The sequence below is a fragment of the Euprymna scolopes genome, chromosome 10 (assembly GCF_053919585.1).
Source record: "Euprymna scolopes isolate OS-2025 chromosome 10, ASM5391958v1, whole genome shotgun sequence".
Taxonomy (NCBI): Eukaryota; Metazoa; Mollusca; class Cephalopoda; order Sepiida; family Sepiolidae; genus Euprymna; species Euprymna scolopes.
The window spans coordinates 33,669,664-33,682,504 of NC_136491.1; the positions used below are offsets into that span (position 1 = coordinate 33,669,664).

A 12,841-nucleotide genomic window follows, 5' to 3' on the forward strand; every position below is an offset into this window, starting at 1 on the left:
TCCCTTCGGCTACCGTTAACCGCGAAAAATATTGTTGAAATTTAAACACTTATTTTTAAAATTCTTTTTAACGTCTGTCAGAGTGATCTAATCATTATATGATGATCTGCGCATAGGAGCTAAATTGACGAACTTTTCATTTCAACTGAAACTGCTCAACGATAATAAATGAGTTTTTTAAAGTTGCTGACATAATTATTTACTATAATAATGATTAAATACCCATCGACACTAGTAGTGAAAGGAAACTAGCTTGTAAATAAATATATAGACGTATAAAAGACTGTATTAATGTATAATACTTGGTTTTGAAGTGATGTGACGTATGAATAAAACGGATAAATGGACGAAGGTATTGTAGATTTTATAAACCTTATTTTAAATCTCATTTCGAACTATCATTTCCGTCCGGCGTTGCTCGGGTGTTTGGATGTTTCTGTAGAGCAAAAAAAGAAAAAAAGTGGTAGTAGGAAGGCAGGCTCGAACCCGTAACGCGAAGGACGAAAAGAACAGAGGAAAACCTGACGTCTTTGCTGTTATGATCACCGCCAAACCGGAAGTGACTTATGTTTAAATTAAGGCTAGAAAATCGAAAGGAGAGGATGACTTTCAAATATATCGGAAAAAAAACGACCTCCCTCTGTAGAAAGGTGCCCAGTTTAGTTGAAGATATTAATGTTTTTAGCCAATTTTTCGATATTTTCGTCTCAAAGATCGAACTTCAAAACGATACTGATCTTGGTAAAATTCGTCGCCTCTGTCGAAAGTTTTAGGCAGACAGGAAAACATACATACATACATACATTTATATATTGGTAACTAAAATTTTTTTATCAAACCGATTAAAAAGCTTGGCCTATCTCTGAATACCCTTTATGTAAAATTTCAAATGTTTAGACCAGAAATTGTCTGAGTAATTTGGTAGAGACCGCAGTGGTCAAATTTTAACTTTGAATTTCAAGTATTTAGACCCAAAATTGTCGGATGAGTTTGGTAGATTTCTCAAATGTCAAATCGTTGAATTTTGACCCCTTAACAGCCAAATTTCTGGCCGAAAACCGATCACAAAGATTTTCCCAAATCTCAGTATACTGTATATCTGAAAATTGACAGAGTGATTGCGTACGGAAATGTACACACACAGACACTCAGACACACAGATACACAGACACACAGATACACATACAGGTACACAGACACGTTCACTTATATATATATATATATATATATATATATATATATATATATATATATATATATATATATATATATATATAATATCCACGAACCGTCATGGTATTTGACTACTGCTAAGGTGGGTATCTGGAATTACCAAGATTAAACATCTAAGCTCTATTTGTTCACACAAATAACATTGCTTTATACGTTAGAGGTAGTTTGTTGTTTCACTTCTCTAAATACTCACACAAGGGGGCGGAATTTACTCCACATTAAAAACCGACATTGGCTCTAACTCGCCCTCGTGTGAAGGTTTCTTCTTCTTCTTATTATTATTTAAAACTACCACCATTGTTATTAATAGTTTACTATATTTATCCATTAATATTTTTGTTTCAACTATTACTATCATCATTATTATAACTACTAATAACATTATTTTTACCGTTCAACGAATTTGTTTCCGTTTCCAACCATTTATTATACATATTGAAATCAATTGCGTCTTTTTTTGCCGTTTGAATTAAACGCTAATACGTTGCAAAATTAAAAAAAAAATACAACATACTTCTTCGACAACCAGCAAAAATAATTCACGCGAACTTTTTGCAAGGAATGAATGTTGCCAAATTTACAAATTTCTAGTTTTTTAACCATCTTTCATTTTCATTTCGATACATTTTTGTGACCAAGATCGGAGGACCGGTTAAAATATAAAAAAATAAAATATTAAATACAATAAATGAAATTTTTTATACTTCAAAAAACCCTCATAGCCTTGAAATATCCTAGAAGCAGACGTGGACTTTTATCATTATATATACATATGAAAGCTAAAATAGATAAAACCCAAGAAAACAGTAAATGTAGATTCTGTGGATAAAGAGACGAAACATTTGTTGCAATATTTTGGACACAGAATGGGGTATGATCCAACACAGTCGGACAGCTCTATTTATAAACGATGATGCTAGGAACTGACGAATCGAATTAATTCACGTTCTGCTACCAACCAATCAGAAACCAGAATTGCTCCATAAATATTAAACCTTTTCTGTAGCAATTTCACATGTTTTTTCCGTCTCGACACGGTAAGAATATTTTGCTCTGTGGAACTGTCTACTGCAAACAAGTCACCTCTCAGGACTTGTGTATAACAACGAACCATCGAGAACTGTTCTTTCTACTGCAAACAAGTCACCTCTCAAAACTTGTTTATAACAACGAACCATCGGAAACTGTTCTGTCTACTGCAAACCAGTCACCTCTCAAAACTTGTTTATAACAACGAACCATCAGAAACTGTTCTGAAACTAAACATGGCTTACACTTCTAGAGGTTATGGGCCCAGCGTGCGTCTTTATTTCGATGGATCAAAATTCAAATTGTGGCAAGTTAAATTTCTAGGATATCTACGAATCCAAAAGCTACACAAAGTACTTCAAACACAACCTGAAAACAGAAATGATCCCGACTTCATTGAAAAAAACGCAACTGTCTTTGCGGAATTAATACAGTGTTTAGATGACCGAAGTCTATCACTGGTAATGAGAGAAGCCATGGACGATGGCTGCATTAATCATATTGAGAGAGCATTATTTATCGAAAGGAAAACCCAAAATTATTTCTTTATACACTGAACTGACTTCTCTAAAACGAATGGAAGCTGAAACTATTACTGATTATATTATCAGAGCCGAAACGACTGCAAATTCTTTAAAAATGCCTGGTGAAGTTATAAGTGACAGTCTGTTAATTTCCATGGTCCTTAAGGGATTACCGAGTGATTTCAAGCCATTTACCACCGTGATAACCCAGAAAGAAAGACGCATGGCTTTTAGGCAATTCAAGGTAGCACTCAGAAGTTACGAAGAAACTGAAAAAATGATCACAGAAAAAAACGAATCCACAAATATCATGAAATTTAAAAATACACACATAAAACACCAAAATTAAATTATACCCATGCCAGGAATAAAAACCGCAACTTTGCCAAAAACAATTTTTCTCCTAAGAAAAGTACAAAAATTATTTGCTATAATTGTGGACGACCTAATCACAAGAGTTTCCAATATAGATACAGGACTCAAAATGGCGAGTCCATTAAAAATGTAGAGAGCTCTGTTAGCGAAAATTCATTTTTATTTTCATGTACATTTAATGCTTCAACAAACAATAATAATTTTCTTGTCGATTGTGGGGCCACGGCACATGTGATTACAAAGGAATCTGATTTTATCAATTTTGACCCCAACTTTAAGCTTCAAAATAATTTTGTAGAACTAGCTGACGGGAGTTGAGTAAAGGATATCGTTTTGAAAAGAGGCGATGCGAAAATCTCGCTAAGGAACAATAAAGGTGAGTTATGTTTCCGTATTCTAGAAAACGCTCTTCTAATCCCAAAATTTAAACAAAATATATTTTCTGTACAAGCTGCCACAAAACAAGGTGCAAATATAAACTTTAGCCCCAATAAATCAAAACTGGTATACCCGAATGGAACTGTATTCGACATTAAAGAAAATGGAAGACTATATTATTTAAATAGCGTAGTCCCATTGAAAACCGTCTGCCATGATCTACAGACATCGCATAACATTCTTGGACACTGCACTATTCCTGATATCAAAAAGTTGCTGACTGTAGTTGATGGAATGAAAATACAAACATCAAAAAACTTCAACTGCGACGTCTGTACGCAAGGGAAAATGACAAACTATCAAAACAAGATACCAGACAAAAAGGCAAAAAAAAAAATCCTATCAATGGTACATTGTGACTTGAACGGTCCCGTGGAATCAATGACCAGAGAACATTATAGATATGTGTTGAATTTCGTAGATGACATTTCAGGTTTAATAATGGTTTACTTTTTAAAGAACAAATCTGATACCCTGCTAGCAACTAAAAATATCTAGCCGACATGGCTCCCTACGGTGAAGTCAAGTGTATTTGCTCTGACAACGGTACGGAATTCACCAATAAAAATATTGAACTTTAAAAAACAAACAAACAAAAAACACATAATAAACGAATGCAGCAAACTAGTCTAAATGCAATATAAAACAGGCACGACTACATGGGGAATTCTACAAACGACTACGCCTCGGATGTCCTGGTAAATGGTTCAAAGACAAACCGGATACATTACAGGAAAATGAAAACCACAAAATCATTTGGGACATGGAGATACAAACCGATAAACCCGTCCAAGCCAAAAGACCAGATGTCATGATAATTAACAATAATGAAAAGAAACTGCCAAATTTTAGATTTTGTCATCCCAGTAGCCACAGGGTGAAAATCAAAGAGAAAGATAAAACGTAACAAATTTGCGGAACTTATCAGACAACTAAAAGGAATATTGAATCTGAAGAAAATAGTTGTAGGAACAATAGAAACAGTCCCACAAAACTTGAAAAAAGACTAAGAGAAACCGGAATCGACGGGAAGACTGAGATTATGCAACAAACTGTATTGCTGAAAACAGCTGAAATCTTAAGAAAAATCCTCGAATGCAGAAACTAGTCCACATGAGCGAGAAATTCTAACCAGGCATATAGAAACTACGACAGAAGTGAAACAAAAAGACGTCACTAATAAACTGAAAAGTGCCTACTCCCCCTTTCACTCCTCCCATCCGTTTTTCGCCTCTACCCGTTATTCTTCATCTTCCCTTTTTCTTTCCATCTCTCTCTTTTCATTCCCTTCTCCCGCTCTTCCCCCCCCCAAAAAAAAAATTGGTGTCATCAACGACTGGCACCGCACCAAGTAGTCGAAGGGTCAAGGAGGATGGAAAGACCGCGGAATGAAAGCACTAACCAGGCAAATCAATTTGCGAATGGAATCGAAAGAGGTGGAGAGTACTTGGAATCTGCGGAGACTTGTCAATCAGACTTCAGGGAAAACCATAAATTGTTCTCAAAGCGAATTTTCTGTCTGAATATTACTACTACTACTACTACTACTACTACTAATAATAATACTAATACTACTACTACTAATAATAATAATACTAATAATAATCTATTAAAAAGAACACGAACATTATTAAGCATGTAAAACCTTATATATAGACTTGTAAAAATAGAAAGTTAGATCAACATTTTAAACAAGGGATTTTTAAATTGGCGAGTAGTTTTCGAACACACTAATATTTCTATAACATCCATAGCATTTACCTCTTTTTCAGGAAGTTAGGTAGGACGTCAGGTCTGGTTTTAAGAACCCAACGCACTAAAATAAACGTAATCTGGCATGCAAAAATGCCTGAGCAGCTCCGTCGGCATTTTCGGTATGGGCCCCTCGGGCAATTAGTAATGAACTAACGCCTTTTCAGAGAGAAAACAAAATCTCAGCGAGTTGACCTTCTAAAACTGATAAGAAGTCCGACAGCAACAACATTTATTGCCAATCTATTACGAATCTGACCTTTTTGTCATCGTGTTTTCAGTCAAGTACTTCCTAGGATGGAGTACAGTTGTCATATCTGGGCAAGAACTGCTCGGAACAACCTATCCTGCCTTAACAGATTTCAAAACAGACTTCGTAATCTAGTAGGTGATATTCTTTTATCCTTTCTGCAACCTCTGTCTCACAGAAGAGACGTTGCGAGCTTGTTTCTGCTCTATCGTTATTTTCCTGGTAAGTGCTCTCCCCCTTATCAATCTTCCAAAAAAAACAAAAACAAAAAAACAAAAAAACACTGCTGTAGTCAAAATCACTATCAATAATTTTCCTCACTCTCTATTGGTGCATAAACCAAAACGTGGATTCCATGAACAAAGCTTTTTTCCCTAGAATTGCTGGCCTGTGGAACACTGTTCCGTTTGTTGCTTTCCAGCTGGCTACAATATTGCCGTCTTTAAGTTCAACGGAAACAAGTTCTTGTTGAACCAAACTTTTGAATCTAATTTTATCAAATTTCCACGACTAACGATCACTACGCTATTATCCCGATTACTACAGTACACACATTAACCCTTACTCTCGAGTGGCGTCCCAACCTTGATAAGTGGCGACTCCTTTGCAAAAAAATGTTTGTATTATATTTCATCTGTGATCTAATTCTTTTTTTTTTTTAAGCTCTCCGCAACGAACGAGGCCAATACGTACTAAACGGTGGTATTAACACGAAATATCCGAGTGTGACGAAACTGGTGTCGGGAACCATATTCTATTACCACCACGCCGTCTATAACGTCAAAGGTCTGGAAACGCTTCATGCCGAGGGACCAATTAATAGCAGCCTCACAGTGGTGGTAAGTAAACGAAGCGTTTTGACTTCTTTAAAATCTGGTAACATTGGTGGAAGTGAACGTCAGAACCTCGTCATTCAATAACTTAATAGGCTTCATCATTTCTAGAACGGAACGTACCTCGATAAAGAATATCTATTTCGATTCATCAACTATGGATGCTTAAGTTTAAAAAACAAATCTCATCGAAAAACGCGCAGATTAAATAGGCGCATTTTTAAAAAGCAAATGCACGTTCTGCAAATGAAATTTTATTGGAGGGAGGTGCGCAATCTCCAACCACCCCTCTCCTTAGTCAGCATTGTTAAATACCAGTGACAAGTGAAGTGTATGTACAGGACGACTGGAAACAAATGCCGAGATAAGCGGAGAGCACACACAGCGCCAAGAATTTCCAGTACTAACCAGGTTCAACGTTGCTTAACTTCGTTGATCTGACGAGAATCAGTGTGTCAACGCGATTATACCGTATAATTCATGTGTATAAGCCGTTGGTAAATCCTTCATTAACTTCCCACATTGCATCCCCACAAAAGCAAACTTAAGACATAGTACTTTTTTTTTAAAATGTGTTTAAGCTCCCGTTCCTTAAAAGGACATTTATTTTAATGCAACAGTCTAGAAGGACTTATATTTCATTGACCGAGGACAGAATAGATGAAATTTAACATCAAAACATATACCTCGATATTCTTTGTTAAGTCGAAGGCTATATGTGCGAATCTGATTTTATTCCATAGCAACTGGAAAAAATCTCATGTTTAGAAAACAAAACATTCTTAAGAAAAAGTCATATTCTCATATAGAGATAAGATTGCAGATTGAGAAACTGTCAATCTATCTATATCTTCTATATCTATCTATATCTATCTATACTTCCTATAAATTTCATTTTTTGTGTGTGTTGATATACATATTAAAAACCCTTTTCTCTATTTATTTAAAAAGAAAACATAACTTTGTTATATATGGATCGTGGAATTGCATTCACTAGCAAAAGATCTAGCTAATTTGCATATTCTTCTAAACATTCATTTTAATTAATTCTATATAAGATTTTTCGGTTTTCTTTATCATATGATCATTTTTAGTAAACTATATCGTGTAATTATATTCATGCAGATATTCTACATGATTTATATTTGCGTAAAAAGATTATAGTAAGCACAAACATCTTTCTATATATATTTATGTATGCGTGTATATATTTGTTTAAAAAAGTTTGCCTACCAAACACCGCTGTTAGTTTTTGGTTTATAGACATGAAACTTAATATATAGGGTACTCGAACCCATGCAAAACTTTATAGTTGGATTTTAGCCAGGGAAATTGGCGCAAAAGTGTGAAAATTTGAAAAATAGAATTTGCCAGGTGAACGTCGAATGACAGCATTACGGATATGCATGCATAAAGTAATAGCTATTAGTTCGTGTTTTAATTTTTAGCTTTGCAGCAAATTTGCTTTCATAGCTACGGTATTAACGTCCAGAGGAAAAAGTCAATCGTAAGCTAAACGTTTTGGCTTTCAATTACAATATATTGGGTCTAATATAATATAATAATGCATACGAAATCTGCATTAATCAAACTATCATATTTAAGCATATTTTACGACCGAGTGGCTTGCTAGCGATTTATAGTTCACGTAATAATTTACATTTCATAATAATTTGATTTTAAAAAATCTATCTTGCTAATTATAGTGTGACATATAACATTGCCGTCAAATTATCACATAGCAATGACCTCTGCATTTTGTGATAAAAAATCTGTTTTTAGTCAAAGATCCTTGTCGAAATCACTCGAGACAAGGCATGAAGCCACTTGAGCTAATGAGATGACAAGAACTATAGCTAAAGATACGAGATGCATATTAACCTTATTCTTGAAAAGACTAAGGCTGCATGTAGATGGAAAACAGTGAGCAGGAAAAGAGTTCCAAGACCTTGCAGTTCTTTTTTTTTAAACTATAGGAATATGAGGCTGTATTACAATGACGTATTAAAATAGCGAATTGGTGAAGACTACTAGATCAACAAGTCAAACGTACTGGGACAAAGGAAGCAGGAAATAGATCAGAAAATTCTGAGGAACACATGCTATAAAATTATTTGTAGAAAAGACTGAGACTTGCAATATCACTGTGAGAGAGATTGCAAAAGAAGAAGATAGACTGAGGCAAATTTAATTGCAGATACGTTTCGGCACCTTATCAAGAACCCTTAAATTGGACAGAGATTTATCAGCTCTGTTCGAGCTTGAGTTGTGAGTCGTAAATGTAGTGACAAACTTTACCTTTCGTGTCCAAAATGAAAATGCTTTAACTCGTTTCTGCGCATACTACTGGAATATGAAGCTGTATTACAATTTATAGACCAACAAGTCAGACGTGCTGGAACAAAGGAAGCAGAAAATAGATCAGGCGATTCTAAAAAAAAAAACATAATAGTATTTGTAGAAAGAACTTAGACTCGCTACACTTCGTCTGTGAAAGAGAGGTTGCAATAAAGAGGAGAGAGAGTTGGGCCAATCAAATGTCAGATACATTTCTGCAATTTATCAAGAACCTTCAAATGAGACAGAGATTTACCAGCTCAAATTTGGCAAAAGTACTCCATACTGATAGTAAATTTGTAGAGATAAAGAATAGCCTCGGGTCTCAGAACATATGCACAGCGATAGAAAGAATACACTTTACGAGAATCAGAAAGAGCAATGGATTTAATATATAGACTACAAGAAAGATTTGTATAAGAAAGAAAGACCAAGAAGTTATAAAGTCGATTTCTCACAGCCATCCAAGAGAATATCAGGAGGAAAAGGGACTTACTTGCGAAAATAATTATATTTGCAGCACTAATATATAAAAACTAGCTGCACCCGGCCACGCATTGCTATGGACCAGTTTGGTTAAATGAAGAACAAACAAAACAAAAAAAGTAAAGGAAAATGCATGTTCCTTATATGTTTATGTTCCCAATACTTGAAAAGATACAATAATTTGGGGCGTTCCATTTTCTGAACTGAGTGTAGAACACACTGCATGTATTTGCCCATGCGAGAAGCAATCTGTGTGTAGAAGTAAGTCACACAAATGTAAGAATTGTCCCTGAGCCGTGTTAATGGTTAATGTGACGAGCATGCGCAAAAGCGCACAAAAAGTATGAGTTGTGCGTTCCTGCGTCGGGGAGCGAACCTAGGACTGTTAGATTACAAAGAAAAACGTTTGTGAGGTATACTCGCGTTACCGCGACAATTGGGTTCGCCTGACGGCTATAAGAAATCAAGCTGAAACAAAGATTGCGAGTCGTTTCTTTTTTTTTTTTTGGTCGGTCGACGGTTGAAGAGAACTTGCTTGTGAAGAATGCAACGTTTGCGAGAAGACAGAAGTCGAAACAACTGATTCGTTCAACTTTAGAAAAGAATTTCTGGCGTGTATATCGCTTAACACAAATTACCCAGCTTTCTCCTCCCTCGCGCTGCGACAAGCTATCTCGGCTATTATTGATTTCGATCCAAAACTTATACCTATATTTGATGGCAGTGAATCTGGACAGTCAATAGTGGAGTGGTTGGAGAAAGCTGAACGAATATGCCAGGTAAGTGGCGTAAAGCGCATTGAATGTGTAATTCCAATGCGTTTGTCAGGCGGCGCCCATGCAGTGTATCAGCAATTACATGAGGAAAAGCGGGCCGATTTTGGGTGCATAAAGAAAACTCTGTACACAGCGGTTGCTTTGGATACGTTTGCTGCATGGAAGCAGTTCGCAGCTCGTCGTCTCCAACGGGGTGAAACAGTCGACATCTTTTTGGCGGAGCTGCGCAGGCTAGCAGTCATATTTGGCTGCGTATCGGATCAATGCCTGCAATGTGCATTTATTGCTGGTTTGCTTGAACATGCGGAAAACGTGTTGCGGGCATCATCCCAGATGGATAACTTGAATCTATCTCATGTGCTGGCGCGCGCTCGTGCTATTTTAATGACTAACCCGACAGTTCGAGAGCAAGCTGCATTAGCTGCACGATCGACACCAGTTAACCCTAAGGAGACAGATACTTCACGGAGGTGTTACAAGTGTAATGGACTGAATCATAGGGCAAGCACTTTCCTATTTGATAGTGCAACAAGAGGAGATGTCGGGGTCAGACCTCGAAACCCTATCACGTGTTATCAATGTCGGCGGCGAGGGCACATTGCTCGATTTTGTCCGGGAAACGAGCAAGGGAACGAGAAGTAAGCGCCAATCTCATCTCCCAAACTGGTGTAAATGGCACCTTTCCGATTGGCACGGTTCTCATCAATGGACTACCACGCTCAGCTCTGGTGGATACCGGATGCACAAAGTCACTAGTCCGCAAGTCATGTTGAAAGGAATGGATGAGGAAAGTAACCCCAGTGCTCACAGCAGATGGAATCACACTAAGCTGCTGTGGAGTAGGAATGGTGCAGGTTGACCTTGATGCAACACGGAGCATTAGCATAGAAGTCCTAGTTGTGGATGAATACTTACTGGGATTGGATTTATTGCTTGGGCTGGACGCAATCAAGCGACTGGGGGGAATAGTAGTGTCTAGCGCAGGAGAGGTGACCTTTCCACATTTTAGCAGGGCCAATTTTGCTGTTATCACTATTACCGAGCCTGACTTCTCTGCCAAATATGATCAAGATACTCAGAAGTGGACTACATCGTGGAAGTTAGGTGGCGACCAACCTCCACTTATATTGAGAAATAGACTTGCAGAGTATCCAGCGCCAACACCGATTCGTGATAAAAACGATCGGGAATTGCAGGTGTGGATTGATAATGGTTGGTTACTGCCATATCCTGAGGACGAACTTGGCCCTCCAAAAGGTCTAATCCCTCTCATGGTTGGTGTGCAGGAGAATAAACAAAGTGCGTCCCGTTATGGATTATAGGGAGTTAAATGAGTACGTGGATGTGCATTCTGCCAACGCAGATGTTTGCTTACAAAAATTGAGGGAATGGCGACAACAGGGACCAAACGTTGCAGTGCTGGACCTACGCCGAGTCTATTTGCAAGTACATGTTGACAAATCTCTGTGGCCGTTCCAAACAGTAAAAATTAAGGGACAGCGATATTGTCTTACCCGCCTCGGATTCGGGCTGAACGTTGCCCCTCTAATAATGCGGGCCATTGCTAATACCGTCCTCAGACAGGATAAGAATATAAATGAGACTACGTCCTCATATATTGATGAAATTTTTGTGAATGAAAGCATATGTTCGGCAACCTGTGTAAAGGAACATTTGGAGAAGTTTGGCCTGGAAAGCAAGAGCCCAGAACAGTTGAGATTGGGCCCGCGTGTATTGGGATTACGTGTCCAAGAGGAGAACGGAAAATTGTTATGGCGGCGTGGCAGTGACCTTCCGACAGTACCTAATAGACTTACTCGCCGAATTGTATTTTCAGTGTGCGGGAAACTGACTGGTCATTTCCCAGTGTGTGGCTGGTTGCGTCTCGCCACATCATTTGTGAAACGAAGGGCGAATATGATCACAACTGGATGGGATGACGAAGTGCGAGACCCTATTCTAGCACGGATGATCAAAGACATTTGTTTGAGAGTATCCCAGGAAGATCCAGTAAAAGGTGACTGGTGCATCTGTGGAGAAGAAGTCACAGTATGGATGGATGCCAGTTCTATTGCTACAGGCGTGGTTGTGGAAAGCAACGGTTCTGTGGCGGAGGAAGCAAGCTGGCTCCGCGCAGACAAACGCATAAATTTAGCTGAGCTTGATGCTGTGCTGCGATGGATCAATCTTGCATTACAGTGGAAAGCTAAAACCATACATTTGCGAACTGACTCTGCCTGTGTCTATCGGTGGATAACTGGCACCTTGTCTGGACTGACGAGAGTACACTTTAAAGCAGCCTCGGAAATGTTAATCGTCAAGTCTCACGATAACAGAGCTGACCAACTTACTCGAGTACCACAGCGGGGGATAGATGAGATCCGTAAGGCAACAGAACCCAGAGAACTTGTGTGCGCTGTGGCTGCAGAACACGAACACGACTCTCAGATACAAACAATTCATCAGTCCAGTGGACATCCCAGTGTGAAAAGAACATGGTACTTTGTAAAGTTGGTCAATTCAATAATAACTGAAACTCACGTGCGATCTGTGGTTGGGGATTGTAAAGAATGCCAATCCATATATCCAGCTCCGGTGCATTGGAAGCCAGGTAGGCTTAAAATCATGGACACTTGGAGTAGGGTTGCTATGGATATAACCCATTTCGGTACTAAGGTGTACTTGATATTGATAGATTGTGGTCCCAGCCGTTTTGCCATTTGGAGACAGTTGTAACGACAGGATTCGGCAAGCGTCATTAAGGAGTTGCAGAGTATATTCTGCAAAAGGGGGCCGCCAACCGAATTG

The 12,841-nt window shown here is 38.0% G+C and overlaps 1 protein-coding gene across 1 annotated transcript in view; it reads left to right on the forward strand.

The window, feature by feature from the left end:
• Positions 1-12,841, forward strand: part of LOC145285922 (ADAMTS-like protein 2) — a 525,770-nt gene that overhangs the window by 339,665 nt on the left and 173,264 nt on the right. Inside the window, exon 8 of the mRNA XM_080134423.1 lies at positions 6,265-6,440. Coding sequence (XP_079990549.1) covers positions 6,265-6,440 — 176 coding nt within the window. The remainder of the gene's footprint in view (positions 1-6,264; positions 6,441-12,841) is intronic.